Below are 17733 nucleotides of genomic sequence, written 5' to 3'. Positions count from 1 at the left end.
TATATATATGTGTGTGTGTGTGTGTGTGTGTGTGTGTGTGTATGTGTTTTTTACACTTCTCTTATTTTAACTGCATTTTTACTGTAGTTTATTGTTATCATTTTCTACTGCCGGTACTTTTTTGTCTATATGTTCTGTCTGGAACAGGTCCCTCATGCAAATGAGTCCCTGTACCTCATTGAGGCTAGCCTGTATAAATAAAGGTTAACTGAATAAAAATAAACTGAACTGAACTTAATTGAATGTGATATTGCAATATCTCTCATGATCTGTTAGCGCTTGGAGTATGTTCTGTCAATGACTCTCAGCTACTACAAAGCCAAAGTTTAACTTCGTATATATAAAATTCAATAAGATTTAGCCATATGTGTGCAGGGTAAGATCAATTAGTTATGGCAGCCATCTTAAATTTGAGTTGGCTCCAAAGGTTATCCACCTATAATTCCATCCATTTCTTCAGTTCTACTGTGAGACAGACCTTTACAAGAGATCCTTCCTGCCTATAGCCACAAGTATCTATAACATATCTTAATGAAACTAGGATAACAAGTTACAACAACATTTAATTTCCCTTTGGGATTAATAAAATATTTTTTAATTCAATTGAATTTAATTGAATCCATCCATCCGTTATCTTCTACTTGTTCTAAAGTTGGATCATGGGGGCAGCAGCTTGAGCAGGGAGGTCCAGTCATCTCTTTCCACAGCACCTCTTCCAGCTCTTCTGGGAGGATTCCAAGGCATTCCCAGACCAACCCAGAGACATAGTCTTTCCAGTGTGTCCTGGGTCTTCCCCAAGGTCTCCTCCCAGTCGTACATGCCTGAAGCATCTCCCTAGGGAGGCACCCATGAAAGATCCTTAACAAATGCACAAACCACCTCAACTGGCTCCTCTCAATATGTGGGGACAGTGGTTCTACTCTGAGTCTCTCCTGGATAACTGAACTTCTCACCCCATCTCTAAGGGAAAGTCCAGCTACTACCAGCTACCCTGCAGAGGAAACTCATTTCAACCGACTGTATCCAAATTCTTATTCTTTCAGTCACTGCCCAGAGTTCATGACCATAGGTGAGGGTAGGAACGTAGACCGACTGGTAAACAATGAATTTTGCCTTACAGCTCAGCTCCCTCTTCACCACAATGGACCGGTACAGAGTCCACAATACTGCAGACACTGCACCAGTCCATTTGTCAATCTCATGCTCCATTCTTCCCTCACTCATAAACAAAACCCTGAGATACTTGGACTCCTCCACTTGAGGCAGAACCTCACCTTCAACCCAAAAAGAGCAATCCACCCGTTTCCATCTGAAGACCACGGCCTCAGATTTGGAGGTGCTGATTCTCATCCCAGCTGCTTCACACTCGGCTGCAAACTGCTCTAGTGAGAGCTGAAGATCACGGCACAATGACACCAACAGGACCACATCATCTGCAAAGAGCAGAGATGGAATCCTGAGGCCACCAAACAGGACTTCCTCCTCCCCCTGGCTGCACCTAGAAATTCTGTCCATAAAAGTTATGAGAATCGGTGACAACGAGCAGCCCTGGTGGAGTCCAACTCCCACCCTGAAGGGGTCCGACTTACTACCGGCAAAGCAAACCAAACTCTTGCACCGCTTGTAAAGGGACTGAACAGCCCATAAAAACAAGCCCCCCACCACCACCACCACCAATTCCATACTCACGGAGCACCCCCGACAGTGTACCTCAAGGAACACGATCGAAAGGCTTCTCCAAGTCCACAAAACATATGTAGACTGGATGGGCAAACTCCCATTATATCTTGAGGACTCTAATGAGGGTAAAGAGTTGATCCAGTGTTCCACAGCCAGGACGAAACCCACATTGTTCCTCTTGGATCTGAGGTTCGACCAACGATTGGACTCTTTTCTCCAGTACCCCTGAACAGACCTTATCAGGGAGGCAAGGGAGAGTGATGCACCTGTAATTGGAGCACACCCTCCAGTCCCCCATTTTGAAGAGGGGAACCACCACCCCAGTGTGCCAATCCCAACTGTAGTTGTACAGTCAATAAATAGTTTCATAATGTTTCATAAATTTCATCCAGTTATTATTTTGCTAACCAACAACAGTTTATGTCAAGGCTTTAGGCAAAGATACAACCCAGTGTGTTGCATTCCATTTAAGTGTTGGGAAGATTATTCACTGCTAAGACTGTGGCAAATTTTAGGTCACAACATGTAAAATTATTCTGAGCTGTGACCATTTGGAGTTTCTGTGAGGTCGATTGGATTCGACAGCCATCCTGAACTGGGTTGTGTTGATAAAGATGGATGAAACCGTTTTGTCTACTTCCATTGTACAGAAGAAACCAAACTGTCCTGTTTATAGGTCGTGCCACATTGAAGCCAAAGTTCCACCTACTCACGTAATGGTGCCAAATGAGCTCTTAAGCATTAAACAATAAATACAATTAAACACATTGTTTAGGTGTGTGTGGGGGGGGGAAGGGGGGGGGGGGGTTTGATACCTGTTCAGAACACTGGCGAATGGTGAATCCAAATGCCCTCATGCCTGTGGAGTGACGGGCGAGTTTTAGGATACGGAAGATCCGCATCAGCTTGATGACTTTGAGCACTTTGCTGACTTTACTGACCCTGGACATGGCCTTCAGGTCTTCCTGTGCATTGGCATCTTCACTATCTATAACAAACGTTTCAAAGATGATCTGGATGAAGTATGGCATAACAGCCACCACATCAACAAAGTTCAGAGCACTTTTCACAAAATGTTTGATGTTAGACGTGGTGGCAAGCCGCAAAAAGTATTCTAGCGTGAAGAACAAGATTGAAGCGACCTCCACCCACTCCATATAGGTTTTGCCTGAAGCGTTGTACTGCCGGAGTTCACTGACCGTATTCATTGTCATGGCAACTATGGAGATAAGAACAAAAAGACTAGAGAATACAGCGAACGATTTGGCTGCCAGAGATGAGTAAGGGTTCTCCATCAAGTTCCAAAGGGCCCTTCGAAAGTCCCCGAGAAACATGGTTTTGTAGCCTTCGTCATCCTGGTGAGGTTTAATCTCATCAAGCAGCTCCTGGTTAACCTTCAGCTGTTCTCGAATGTCATCCACTTTTTCTTCAAACAAAATGCGACAGCACCTAGAACAAAAAAATATATATATCAACATATTTATGCAGGGCAGCACGGTGGCGCAACTGGTAGAGCTGCTGCCTCTCAGCGAGCAGGTCCTTGGTTCAAACCCCGGTCCAGGGGCCTTTCTGGGTGGAGTTTGCATGTTCTCTCCGTGCATGCGTGGGTTTTCTCCGGGTACTCCGGTTTCCTCCCACAGACCAAAAACATGCATGTTAGGCTGATTGGTAACTCTAAATTGTCCCTAGGTGTGAGTGAGAGAGAGAATGGTTGTTTGTCTCGTGTGTCTCTATGTGGCCCTGTGATGGACTTGCGACCCGTCCAGGGTGTACCCCGCCCCTCGCACAGTGATTGCTGGACATGGGCACCAGCGACCCCCGTGACCCAAAACTGGAATAAACGGGTAAAGATAATGGATGGATGGATGGAACATATTTATGCTTATCTGACCCATGCTTAATATGCACAAACCAAAGGCCTAGCATTCTTTGCAGGAATGAACACCGTCCACTACCTTCACTGCAAGAGATTTAGACTAAGGTCAGATTATTCTAAAAACTGACCGTTCTGTCCTTTCTGGTCAAGTCTTGAAAATAACAATATGCAAGAGCTCATGCAATATCTTGTGTAAATATGCTACCGCTTTGAATATGTGCTGGGAAAGACTCAGCTACTGACACACCAAATTTTAATTCAGTATCTGTAAATTTCATTGAGGTATGGTCATTTTTGTTTATGCTAGGCATTGTTACTGTGACTTTCCTTTCCTCCATTGATTACAGTGACATTATCTATATGAACGTTCCTACAAGAACCTGCAGATGTTGGATGCTGTCTATCACGGTGCACTAAGATTCATAACTTGCTGTAACTACCGTACCCATCATTGCATCCTGTATTCACTGGTTAACTGGTCATCTTTAACTTAATGCAGACTCTCTCACTGGAACATTTTCATCTTTAAATCACTTCTTGGTCTGCTGCCTTCATACATCTCCTCCTACATGTCTCTATGTGAGTGCAGCTACAGCGTGCGCTCTCAGGACATTATTACCTGCAGTGTTCCCTCAGTGAGGAGGACTGAACTAGGTAAAAGAGCCTTCTCCTATTCCGCTCCTGTTTCCTGGAATATCTTACAAAAAGATCTGAAGCTCTCGACCTTGACCTCTCTAAGTGACTTCAAACATCTGTTAAGTTCTTGGCAAGAACCAATGCAGACATGTTCCTGTTTTTAGTTTTCTACATCATCTTATAATCTAGCTTTTTTTTTTTTTTTTTTCACTACTTTTCCTTTTGACTGTCCTTTTGGTTGCTATTTTGTTTTGATTTGTTTAAAAAAAAAATTGTAGGCCTCTTTTGTGACTGTATATTGCCGTCGTTGTTACTCACTGTTGTCATCGTTCTTTGTTAAAATTCAGGTCTCTCTTGTAAATGAGTCCCCGAGGCTCAGTGGGATTAACCTGTCTAAATAAAGGTTGAATGAATGATTGTTATGGTCATCTTGAATCTTGAACACCAAAAGTTGATCAGTTGTAGATGAAATGTCACGTCAAACTCCAAGATGGCTGCCACCATATATGTATACTGGTAAAACTTGTGAGTTGAATAAATAGAAAAAACCCAACATGGTGACTTCCATTTTGGTGTGTGGCTACGTGTAAAAAAGGTCCCTATCAAAACTGGTGTTGTTAAGTCAAAATCCAAGACGGCCACTACCACATATATGTACCGCTAAATATATGTATGTAAACTGGCCACACTTTCATTTGAGGAAACTATGCTTTCTAGTTTTTATATTGCTTTAAAATATAGTTTCCTCAAAGGGCTGGGTTAGCCAAAGATTAATCTAAGCTAATCAATGGTAGCTAAGGCCACCCCCTGGCAATGGTGGAATTGAACATTTCTCTCACCACTTGCCAGGATCTGTCACTCTGCACAGCCTCAGACAAGCAGAAGAAATACATAAATAAATAAAACTACAAACATTCACTATCCAAACCCCTCAACGCCGGGAGACATTGGTGTACCATTTGTTTCTAGATTGCTTTCCTCTGGAACCCATCTTGAATCAAATTGACTCCAGTTAATTGCATACTTTCAGATGTAGATGTGAATCCAATGATTACCTTTTACATTTTCACTATAATACTGTCTATATCTATTTATAATTCTATCAGCAATTCAGTGATTGCTAACAATACAGAAAATGAACACACACAAACTCAAACAACAATTTGCTCTTCCTCTGCATTCAGCAGTAGACCATAACAGTTCGTGGTACAATCTAAGCAGCATACCTTGGAGTGTCCTTCAGTCTGAGCCCCCAGAATGACATCTCTTCCTCAAAGCTGATAGAACAGAGGCTGTCCATCACCCAAAGGACACTGCTGCAGTAGAAGTGAAATATGTAGTGGAAAAACATGGGGTCCCTGTCAAAGAAGAACTCGTTGTTCTGAACATTATAGTCGTCACAGAGCGTCTGACGCTTAACGGGATCATCGCACATGGCAAGGACTCCAATTCTGGTTTTTGGGTATCTGAGTGCGAGATGCCTGGGGATGTGAAATACCTTTCCACCCACATTCAGGTTGACAATGTTTGATCTCCTCGGGTTTGGCGCGTCTTTGAGCTGATTTTTCTTCTCAGCAGGGGTGTCAAGGTTGTCCATTGAAGTCCATGGTTTAATTGAGCTGTCCTGTGAAAAAGGAAATTCACACTCTTCCTCTTCGATGCTCTGGGAAAGGCTTATGTCTCGTTTTATGCTCGCAAAAAGGCTGGAGCGACGCTTTTTCAGAATTTTCAACTTGGGCTTTAAGCTCGCCATGGTGCCAGCTCTTCAGCAGACCAACGAGCAGAAAGGTTTGGTGCCAAGCTTGGTTCCAATCAGGGGTCAAGAACAAGAACAAAGTTATTCCTGAAGAATTCCATTTGCTAACCACTTCCCTGGAAAAATAAATAAATACATATTGTCCAGTGTTTGAAATAAAGGTAAAGTGATAGCGAGCTTTTCAGTCAGGGTGCATAAAGATTAGCTGTGAGTTCAAGATTCAGTTCCTTCTCTGATTCTCTAATCCTATTGATGTTCTTTCTGTCCCAGCGCAAGTTAAAAATACTGTTCACTGGGATTAGTGGAGCGATTTAAGGCTTTAACTTCTCAGAGAGCAGGAAAGGCAGAGATGGTGATGTGATGACATTGTTACACAGCTAACAGAAGGTTCAAACTAATAATACGACCAAACTGGAGGAACTGTATTTTCTGTGAAAATGTGGAATGAATGCTGAGTGTTGACTGACTCATGACATTTGCTGAAGGAGCTGAAACTGTTGTTAAAGCTAAAAGAACACTAGCTAGAAGTTATAGCAAAGAGCTTGTTAAAGCTAAAAGTAGGAAAATGCTAACTAAAAGCTCAAATTAACAACACACTAATCAGAAAAGTTAAATGCTTGCTAAAAGTTAAGTGAACCAAAAAGACACAAAAGTTTTCAAAAATTGAAAAAGGCTAAAAGCTAAAACTAGCAAAACTTAGCTAATCGAACGGTAGCTAAACGGTAGCTGAAACCAAAATTGAGCAACTATGTTGAAGCAGTATCCTGATGCATGCTCAATAATCCAGGTAGAAAAATCTAAAAATGTTAAATCTGGACCTCTGGACATTCAAATTCAAGATCTACAATTTTTTTAATGTTTTTTTTTTTATGTCCAGAGGACCAGATTTGACTTTTTTAGATATGTTGAAGGCAGGTTTCAAAAATATATTTTGAAGAAACTGAAGAGCCTTAAAAATTTTCTATGAGAAAAATAGTTGTAAACAAAGTTGCTGTTTTTAATTAGCAATTACCAAAAAATAATGATAATAAAACAGGCACCCATCTTCTGAATGAGCTGAACATTTTAGCATGGATGGTTAAAACAGCACAAAGTATGCAATGGCTATACTCCCCCCAAAAAAACATGGAAAAATCAAAATAAATGATAAATGTACTGTACTTATATAGCACCTTTCTATCTTATCAAGATACAAAGTGCTTTACGTTACAATGTGTGTCCTCATTTACCCATTCATACAGCACTCTACTAGATCTGTACAAAGAATAATCAGAGCTTTGTCACATTCAGACACCGATGGGACAAACATCAGAGGCAATGAGGGGTTCAATGTCTTGCCCAGAGGCACTTCAGCATGTGACTGAAGGTGGAATCAAACACCCAACTCTTGCATTGGAGAATGACTGCGAAGGAAAAGCAGTGGGACAGTTTTTGTTTCAACACAACATAACATAAAGTTTTTAAATGTCACCTTAAAACTTAGGAGAATGATGTGGGAGTAGCTGAGAGTCATCCACAACACAAAGGTACTTCAGATTGTACAAGATGTTTGTTCAAAACGTTGTCATACCAGACAGCAAGTAACTTCAATAAATGATAGTTTCTTCTGTTTTGTCAAGTTTTTTATATTTTAAACAGTCTTTGGTGTGTATTATCCTCTCACTTCTTTATAATAAACATCCTAGTGAAGCTGAAAATGAAACCGGACATTTAAGGTTTTGATTGTTTGAAAGATTAATGAAAAATCATGAACTTATTATTTAATGAGACCTGCTGAATATAAAATGATTACAAACAACAAGATTTGCATTGACCGAACATTGTAAAAAGTATTTAAATATGTGTATAAAATAAAAAATAAACAAACCCAACACCACAAACTGTCTACACAGCGCATACATTTTATAGCAATCACTCACACAAACTGAGTTGGTCTCTTCCAGGTTTCCCCCACGTCAGCTCGGTAAGTGGTATTTCCCAGTCCACCGGAACAGGAAATCGTAGTTTTAAAAACGTACACATTTGTTTCAGCGTTGTCTTCACTTATTAATATTACATATTACGGCTTATATTTTAATTTATATCTAAGTAAAATTAACAAATTGAGTTTGGCGTCAACATTACCGTTGCCTTATATTCCGGATGCGCACTACGTCACTTCCTTTCCGGTGTTATCTGACAACATGGACGCCAGCCGCGTGCAGCCGATCAAGCTTGCAAGAGTAAGAAAACAGTTTAGATTCACCCATAAATCGTTTATGTTTGTATATACTGCTACAGTAATGCGTATTGTTTTAAATAGTTCATAATTTGAAAAGCTAACTTTACGTTTTTATCCTTTAAAGCGTCTCCGCTCTCGCTCCTTTCATGGAGACGCGGCGGCCATGATGCCAGCTACACTTTGTTAGCAGCGATCTTCTGCCTTGTTTTTTTTTAATAATTTTGTTTTCGCGCTTTTATCAGGAAATGTGTAATTGAAATGAGCTCTGTAGTGTTGTAACCCTCGCTTTTGTGTGTTAAGGTCACCAAGGTGCTCGGTCGAACTGGTTCACAGGGACAATGTACACAGGTATTCTTTCAAACCAGTGGTTCTATTATCTGCCCAGTAATACAAATACAAAATAATCTTACCTTTCGGACATGTCTATGCCCCAAATTATAGCAAAGATGTCTCTTTGAATTTGTCTTCCAAAGCCCTTAATTTTTTCCTCTGTTTAGTTGTTTGTAGTTTCTCATAAATATTAGCTGATTTCAGTTCTACATAATTTTAGTGATATGAAAAATGTTTAGCTTGTTTGTATTTTGAACCATATTGCGATGCAACTGAATAATGAAATTGAATGATTGAAGACTTCCTTCTGCTAAAATCTTGGGTATAGAAATGACTTTTCGTGATGATGATGATGATGAAAACAGTAAGTAAAGCAGCCCACGCAGTGAATCACGTGCACCCGGGGCAACGCTTGCATTTTTGGCACAACTCTTGAAAATAAGTTTCAGTAAAGTCAGTTCTTTGAGACGCCATGTTAGGTTTATGAATATATTTATGTACTGTATTTACATGTATATTCAAGTGTTTAAATGTATTGCTATTAATGAAAACAAACCTAATTATATTCCCTGACACAAGGCAAAAGTTGAGTGAACCTTTTTCAACAACTTACTGTTAGTTTTCCTACTTATTCCAAGAATCAACGAGTATAATTTGTCACCAGTACATTTTTAATCAGCAAACTGGATAAGTTATGACGATATAATTGTCTGTCATAGCAAACTCAATTTTGTGGGGTTAAATAAAGGTTTATTATTATTCTAGTACATTCTGAACATTAATTATATAAATAAATAAAAAAGTTTAGTGTCAATCTTTCAAACCATGTAGAAATGAGTGGTGTATATTTAATGGAAACACCTGCTGCACCTAATAAATCCTTTAAAGAAACAAACTGAGCCCTGTTCAGTCTGACGTGTGGACACCAAATGATTACAGTACTTACTAAATGAAAGATAAATGTATGTATACCAGTTATATAAAAACAATCCTTTCTATAAGAAACTAGGTAAAATAAGTGACATGTCATCTGGAGTCAACATCACAGCTGCTTGTATCTTGAGTAGTTGACCCTGTGACGTGTTGAGTGAGGGCAAAGTTCAAATTAATAAAAAAAATGTTTGTGTTCTTCACCTGTAGGTGCGTGTTGAGTTCATGGACGACAGCAATCGCTCCATCATCAGAAATGTGAAGGGTCCAGTCAGAGAAGGAGACGTTCTGACTCTTCTGGAGTCTGAAAGAGAGGCCAGGAGGCTGCGATAGGTGAGGAGCGAAACATTGAGCTCTTCTACTCCATCTTCATGGAACGTAAATCACGGGGCCTTGAGAAGGATTCATGCCCCGGGAACTTATTCACACTTTGTCATGTTACAACCACAATATTTATATTCTTCTACTGGGATTCAGTGGGACTAAACCACACAGAGTAGTGCAGAAATGAAGAGAACTGATGTTTAAAAAAATTAATTCCAAATAAGAATCGGTGGTGTGCTTTTGTATTCAGTTTCCCTGAGTCGACACTTTGTAGAACCGTCTTCATCTAACAGTTCACATCTAGAGGCTAAAATGTTTTCCCGTTCTTAGTTTAAACAAAACGTCAGGACTGGACGGAGATCTTCTCTGAGCTCTGGGTTCAAGTCTTGGCACAGATTCTCGTTTAGATTTACGCTAGTTTAGTTTTGACGCTGCAGCTCTGCTGGATGTTTCAGGTCGTCCCACAGGGAGGTGACCCTCCCCTCAGTCTGAAGTCTTCTGCTTTTCTTTCAGGATTGTCCTGAATTTAACTCCGTTCATCTTCCCGTCATCTCTGACCAGATTCCCTGTCCCTGCTGAAGCATCGTTTATTCCTCAGGGTTTTACACTGAGGTCACAAACTTCAGCTCTGAGCAGAGCTCCTTCCTCTGCGTGTTCGCTGCGAGTCAAACTGCAGACAGGACGTCTTCAGCTTCTTGTCACTCTTCTTTAAAGGCCAGATGTGTGGAGCACAACTAACAGTTGTGCAGTGGACAGGTCCCACCCCCCACGAGCTGTGGATTTCTGCAGGTCCTCTACAGTTCCCATGGGGCTGCTTCTCAGATTAATGCTCTCCTTGTTGCACCTGTCAGGTTTGAGGACATCGTGTCTTAAAGCTCCGTGCTGTCAGTTTTTCTACTTTCACATGACTGAGCAGAACTCTGAGGTGGTGTTGAATATTCTGGCTCCGCTCTAAACTTTTTATAAACTATCCTTGATCTGGCTGCTGCGTTTCTTGACCTTAAACACAGCTGGACTTTGTTCACTAAATAAACTTGTGACATCAGTTCTAGATTCAAAATGAACGCGACACTAAAGATTTTTATTTGTTTCAAAAATGTTTAAAATGTGTCCCTTTTCCTTCCACTTCACACTTGTTACTTTGTGTTTGTCTAATACACAAAATCTGTCAAATACTTGAAGGTTTGTGGTTGTAACGCAACAAAATGTGAAGTTTGAGGTACTGAAGATATTTTCAAGGCTCTTGTAGGTGTAATGTCACATTTAGTTCTCTTTATAAACTCACAGATGATGTTGGCATCATAGTTGTAAAATATGATGCAAGCATTTTATTTAAAGTCAGTCTTTTGACTTCATCACAAGTTTTCAGTGATTTCACGTGTAATGTGTAAGTAAACATAAAATCAAATGTGCAGGAACTTCATGGAGCCTCCTACAATCTGAACAGCTGCTGTAATGGTTGTTTTCCTGTAAACAACAAATCTTGGAAGTTGTCTGGTGTATTTCTTTACACTAAGATGATTGTTTGTTTTTTCCAGGGTTCTGCTGAAGCTGAGGAGCGTCAGTGTGATCGGCGGACTACAGCCCACATTCAGATGGTTTGAAATAAATTGGAGTATTAAGATGAGTCTGTGTTTATTTTCTACCAGCTCTGTAAACATGTTCCAGAAAGGATGGATCTTCTTGGCTCTCACATTTTAATGTGCTTTAAGCTCAAACATAAAGTATTTGAAACATGGAGTTATGGGGGCTTTGCCGTTTATAGATGGTTTAGCCTAAAAAAAAAAAAAAAGTTGTTAGTTGTGGAGTCAACAAGTTTCAGATGTCTGGTGGTCTCAGAATTCATCTGTTGTACTTTAAAAGATGCCGTTGATTTACTTTAAGGCGTCCAGTGTTTCCTCGTGTATCATTGTTTAGGTCTCTTGTGGAAATTGAAATGTGAGATGTTTAATCTTTGAGTGATGGTTGCATCAACTTAAACTTTTGTAGTCGAGTGAGCTCATGACTGGTCATAAGAGGAATAGTGTTTTTACATCAACTTGTTGGAAACTGAGGACATTTGCTTAACAGCCCAAAAAAACTCTATTCAAACTATATTTGTGCATATATATATATATACAGGTCCTTCTAAAAAAATTAGCATATTGTGATAAAGGTCATTATTTTCCATAATGTAATGATAAAAATAAAACTTTCATATATTTCAGATTCATTGCACACCAACTGAAATATTTCAGGTCTTTAATTGTTTTAATACTGATGATTATGGCATACAGCTCATGAAAACCCAAAATGTCTGTCTCAAAAAATTAGCATATCATGAAAAGGTTCTCTAAACAAACTATTAACCTAACCATCTGAATCAACGACGTAACTCTAAACACCTGCAAAAGATTCCTGAGGCTTTTAAAAACTCCCAGCCTTGTTCATTACTCAAAACTGCAATCATGGGTAAGACTGCCGACCTGACTGCTGTCCAGAAGGCCATCATTGACACCCTCAAGCAAGAGGGTAAGACACAGAAAGAAATTGCTGAACGAATAGGCTGTTCCCAGAGTGCTGTATCAAGGCACCTCAGTGGGAAGTCTGTGGGAAGGGAAAAGTGTGGCAGAAAACGCTGCACAATGAGAAGAGGTGACCGGACCCTGAGGAGGATTGTGGAGAAGGGCCGATTCCAGACCTTGGGGGACCTGCGGAAGCAGTGGACTGAGTCTGGAGCAGAAACATCCAGATCCACCGTGCACAGGCGTGTGCAGGAAATGGGCTCCAGGTGCTGCATTCCCCAGGTCAAGCCACTCTTGAACAAGAGACTGCGTCAGAAGCATCTCGCCTGGGACTGCTGCTGAGTGGTCCAAAGTTATGTTCTCTGATTACAGTAAATTTTGCATTTCCTTTGGAAATCAAGGTCCCAGAGTCTGGAGGAAGAGAGGAGACACAGAATTCACATTGCTTGAGGTCCAGTGTCAAGTTTCCACAGTCACTGGGGTGCCATGCCAGCTGCTGGTGTTGGTCCACTGTGTTTTATCAAGCGCAGGGTCAATGCAGCTAGCTGTCAGGAGATTTTGGAGCACTTCATGCTTCCATCTGCTGAAAAGTTTATGGAGATGAAGATTTCATTTTTCAGCACGACCTGGCACCTGCTCACAGTGCCAAAACCACTGGTAAATGGTTTACTGACCATGGTATTACTGTGCTCAATTGGCCTGCCAACTCTCCTGACCTGAACCCCATAGAGAACCTGTGGGATATTGTGAAGAGAAAGTTGAGAGACGCAAGACCCAACACTCTGGATGAGCTTAAGGCCGCTATCGAAGCATCCTGGGCCTCCATAACACCTCAGCAGTGCCACAGGCTGATTGCCTCCATGCCACGCCGCATTGAAGCAGTCATTCATGCAAAAGGATTCCCGAACAAGTATTGAGTGCATAACTGAACATGATTATTTGAAGGTTGGTGCTTTTTGTATTAAAAACACTTGTCTTTCATTGGTGGGATGAAATATGCTAATTTTTTGGGACAGGCATTTTGGGTTTTCATGAGCTGTATGCCATAATCATCAGTATTAAAACAATTAAAGACCTGAAATATTTCAGTTGGTGTGCAATGAATCTGAAATATATGAAAGTTTCATTTTTATCATTACATTATGGAAAATAATGACCTTTATCACAATATGCTAATTTTTTTAGAAGGACCTGTACATATATATATATATATACATATATATATATATATATATATATATAGTTTTTTTTTATTTTATTAAATCTTAAACATTTTATTTATCATTTTAATTAATTTACAAATTAATCAGTCTTTTGAGAATAAAATTAAAACAGTTTGGATGATTTATTTTTAATTTTATTTATGAGTCAAAACGTGCATCTTTATTTTGAAAATGAAAAGACATTGAATCCATTTTAATTTGAATATTGAGACACTTCCGCCTCCACGTGACAGGATTGTCCGGACAGTGCAGCTTCTGTCCAGCAGAGGGCAGCACCACCCTGAATGGACTGCAGCGCTGGACACAACCGTGAGTCCGACATGTGACAAAGTTGGACACCTCCAAGATGTTTAGTATAAAACTATAGAAACCTGTAATTGCATCACAAGTGTTGTGTAATGGTGGCTTACAGGCAGAAGCTGCTAGAAGAGTTTCACAATTACTGTCTCTGGGCTGCTTTGATCTTTTGTCAAACGTTAGAACACACATTTTAACATAAAGTTCAGAAGTGGACTCTGGTGTAAACCTAAAGACTCTGTGGTTGTCAGAGCTTGAGAGCAGGGTTACTTTAGTCTTGTATCAGGACTGTAGGTTTGTTGTCTTTAGTTTTATTTTGAAACTGGCTGCTTTTGTAGATGCACAGTAACTCTAAATATTCAGTTTGATACTGGACCAAAGATGTTCAGGTTCTAGACTCATAATTGAGTTTACTGGTTTACTGGCATTTGTCACGTCTAAACTGGACTATTGCAATGGTTTATCTGGGTGTCCAAAAACTTCTTTAAAACGTCTTCAGTTGATCCAAAATACTGCTGCCAGAGTCTTTACTGGAGTTTCCAAAAGCAGAATGGGAGGAAGATCTTTCAGTTATCAGGCTCCTCTCTTGTGGAACCAACTTCCACAGGACTGAGCAGTTTTTAATGGTTTGATGAAAGTGGCTACAACTCAACGTAGCTGATCTTGGCCCAAAACTGTACGAGTGGCAAATGTTCATTAATTGAAGGAACGATGGCGACTGAAGGTCTGCTGAGCCTCTGGACTCTTCTGACTAAACAAGTTCACACATCATTAAATCAATATGAAAATAAAACATACCATTTTAAATTAAGGTTCATGAGCAAAATGAAGTTTAAACTTTTTACAGAAAATTACGTCAATGTTTTTGTTTATCCAGTAAAGTGACTGGTTGTGTTGGTAGAGCTTGATGCTTTCGTCATTAAAATCAAAACAGCAGGTTATAGTTTGTTTTAGTGCTTAATGTGTGTCAGACGGTGTGTTCAGGAGCAGAACAAAACCACGGAAACTTCAGCTCTGCTACAAACGTTTCATCACGGATAAAAGAAGAACCTTGACAGGTTCAGATGTTCTGGTCAGCTGGACTCATCTGCTGCAGAACATCTTGATCTTGAAGTGGTGCTCATCCGACAGCAGGTTGGGCTCGTGCACATGCAGCCAGAGGAAGTCCGACAGCAGGTTGGGCTCGTGCACACGCAGCCAGAGGAAGTCTGACAGCAGGTTGGGCTCGTGCACACGCAGCCAGAGGAAGTCCGACAGCAGGTTGGGCTCGTGCACACGCAGCCAGAGGAAGTCTGAGCTCAGGCTGCACATTCATTCCTGCAGGTTTTCACAGTTTAAATTCAAGCTCGTGCCGGAGGAGCCAGGTGAGAGAAGGTGGAGGAAGATGAACAAGAAACCTTCATCATGAATGTTTGGAAAGGATTCACATCTGGTGTTCAGCACCAAACTCATTCAGTCATTTCAGTGATGTTTCAACACTTCGTCGTTGAAAAGGTTCAGGACTTTCAGTCGTTCACTTTTTTAAATGTTTATTTTTTCAGCAGTTTTTATCTCATTGAACATGAACGGAGCTCTCCTGATCCTTCAAACACTTGGAGCTGCTTACAACCTGTTACTGCTCATTTCAGCTGCCATCCAACCATCATCCATCCAACATCCATCCAACCATCATCCATCCAACCATCATTCATCCATCCAACCATCATCCATCCAACCATCATTCATCCATCCAACCATCATCCATCCATCAATTCAACCATTATCTTTTACCCGCTTCTTCCTTTTCAGCACACGGGGGTCACTGGTGTCCATATCCACTGTCTGAGAAGTGGGGGACACCCTGGACAGGTCTTCAGTCCATCACAGGGACACATGGAGACAAACAACCATTCACTCTCACTCACACCTAGAGACAATTTAGAGTTACCAATCAGTCTAACATGCATGTTTATGGTCTGTGGGAGGAAACTGGAGAAAACCCACACATGCACGGAGAGAACATGCAAACTTCACTGAAAAAGGCCCCGGATGGGATTTGAACCAGTGACCTTCTCTGTGAGGTGGCAGTTCTACCATCTGCGCCACCGTGCTGCCCCAGTTCAGCTTAATTCAGCTTTTTAAACTTCTTTTTAAGTTTGGGGGTTTTGATTGTTTTTATTTTTATTTTTTCTGCTCATTTCAGTTTCTTCTTCTTTTTTTCTCATCCTTTTAGTCCAGGAGCGTCAAACTCAAAAGGGGCCAAAATTAAAACTTTTTTCAAACTAAGAAGCAATTTCAGAATCTGCATTAACTCAAATCAGATACCCAACATATTTTCTTGGCCACAGGTTCCTCAACAAGAGTTTGATTGGTCTCATTCCATGTTCTCTGTTGTGCTTTCAACATCATAATCAAAGATCACTGAAAAATTTCAAGAGATAAAAGTATTTTAAGTTTGACATCTCATCTTGAGGGCCAGATGAGATGTCAACAAGGGCCACATTTGGTCACCGAGCCATGAGTTTGACACATGATTTAGCCTTTTTCTACCTATTTCAGCTCATTCTGCTACATTTGTGGTACATATCTGCTCTTTTCAGCTTTTTATGTTTTCAGCAAATGTCAGCTGTTCAAACTCAGCTCTCATCAACGGTTCAGCAAAGAAACCTTCAGCTGGTTTCAACTTCTTGAGCAGCTTTCAGTAAAAAAATAATAATTCAGCAATAAGAACTCACTGCATTTTCACAGGAAGTGCAGTTTCTCTAGTTCTCCTGTCATTTAGAGAGAATTATTGAAGTGGAAGCTGAGCATCAGCTTCAAACTGTGACTTAGACCAAGAGTTCACCTTCAAGACACTCACACAGTTCTACAGAAAGATCCGCTGTTTTTTCTGTTTGTTCTAGTTGCTTCTTTCTCTAACATGCCTAACATGCATGTTTTTAGTGTGTGGGAGGAAACTGGAGTACCCGGAGAAAACCTACATATGCATGGAGAGAACATGCAAACTCCACCCAGGAAGGCCCCTGGACCGGGATTTGAACCAGGGACCTGCTCGCTGAGAGGCAGCAGCTCTACCAGTTGCGCCCCCGTGCTGCCCTTAAAAATGTCCAATTTCACTTTATTAATAAATAAAGTGAACTTCTGGATTCAAGTGTTTGTTTGTTGCAGGGCTATTCAACTGGTGGCCCATGGGCCAAATCAGGCCCACAGGCGAGCTCAGTTCGGTCCACCATGGGTTCGTTTTTAAATAAAACTAGATTTTAAACCATAAAACAAACTTACTTAATGAGAATAACTGCAGGATGTCTGTCCCCTGAGCAGTTTGGTTGACCAGTCCTGGTTTCTTGAGTTAGTGCAGAGTATTGTGTTCACAACCTTGTTTTCATGTTCGTATCTGCTTTTGTAGGTTTATGCACAACTTTCACACACTTTGTGTTAGTTTACTCATTTAGAGACTAAAACATTTGGCTCAGTCATGAGCAGTGTGCCGTGACTTTGAGCATTTGGAACTTTTATACCTTTTATCCTGGCGTCCCTTCATTGGCTCCCTGTGCACTACAGAATTAATTTTAAGCTTTTGCTGTTTGTTTTTAAATGTCTGAACAACCTTGCCCCACCATATCTGTCTGAGCTGCTTCAGCCTTACTGTCCACCCCGATCCCTACGATCAGCTGATCAGCTGCTGCTGACAGTCCCTAAAACTAGGCTGAAGCTCAGAGGTGACAGAGCGTTTGCTGTTGTTGCTCCCAGGTTGTGGAACACTTTACCCTTGAGTGTGAGACAGGCCTCCTCTCTTCCTGTTTTTAAATCTCTTTTAAAGACGCACTTTTATTCTTTGGCTTTTAACACGTGATCTTATCTTTTATGGCTTTTTAATACACCTGCTGTGAAACTGGTATGTGAATGGTTTTTATGTTTCTTTGTGTATGCTTTGTATGTTTTTATTGTTTTGTATGTTTTTATTGTTTTGTATGTTT

At 40.6% G+C, this 17733-nt stretch overlaps 3 protein-coding genes across 3 annotated transcripts in view; 2 read left to right on the top strand and 1 right to left on the bottom strand.

Annotated features, from left to right (window-relative positions):
• The window catches only part of si:rp71-39b20.4 (potassium voltage-gated channel subfamily V member 2), an 11421-nt gene extending 5476 nt beyond the window's left edge, over positions 1–5945 (bottom strand). The window contains exons 1-2 of the mRNA XM_037682087.1: positions 5419–5945; positions 2496–3129 (exon numbers count right to left, since the gene is read on the bottom strand). Of these exons, the coding sequence (XP_037538015.1) occupies positions 2496–3129; positions 5419–5945 (1161 nt within the window). The remainder of the gene's footprint in view (positions 1–2495; positions 3130–5418) is intronic.
• angptl4 (angiopoietin-like 4) overlaps positions 1–17733 on the top strand; it is a 183604-nt gene that overhangs the window by 116294 nt on the left and 49577 nt on the right. The window lies entirely within an intron of this gene.
• Positions 8090–11380, top strand: rps28 (ribosomal protein S28). Its single transcript, XM_037682092.1, has 4 exons — positions 8090–8170; positions 8470–8517; positions 9640–9762; positions 11292–11380. Exons 1-3 carry the CDS (start codon positions 8132–8134, stop codon positions 9760–9762), a joined length of 210 nt encoding a protein of 69 aa, XP_037538020.1. The 5' UTR covers positions 8090–8131; the 3' UTR covers positions 11292–11380.

This window comes from Nematolebias whitei, chromosome 9 (genome assembly GCF_014905685.2).
Source record: "Nematolebias whitei isolate Nwh7 chromosome 9, NemWhi1, whole genome shotgun sequence".
NCBI lineage: Eukaryota > Metazoa > Chordata > Actinopteri > Cyprinodontiformes > Rivulidae > Nematolebias > Nematolebias whitei.
Note: the sequence above shows the minus strand (reverse complement) of the source record. Positions and strands in the feature narration are given on the sequence as shown.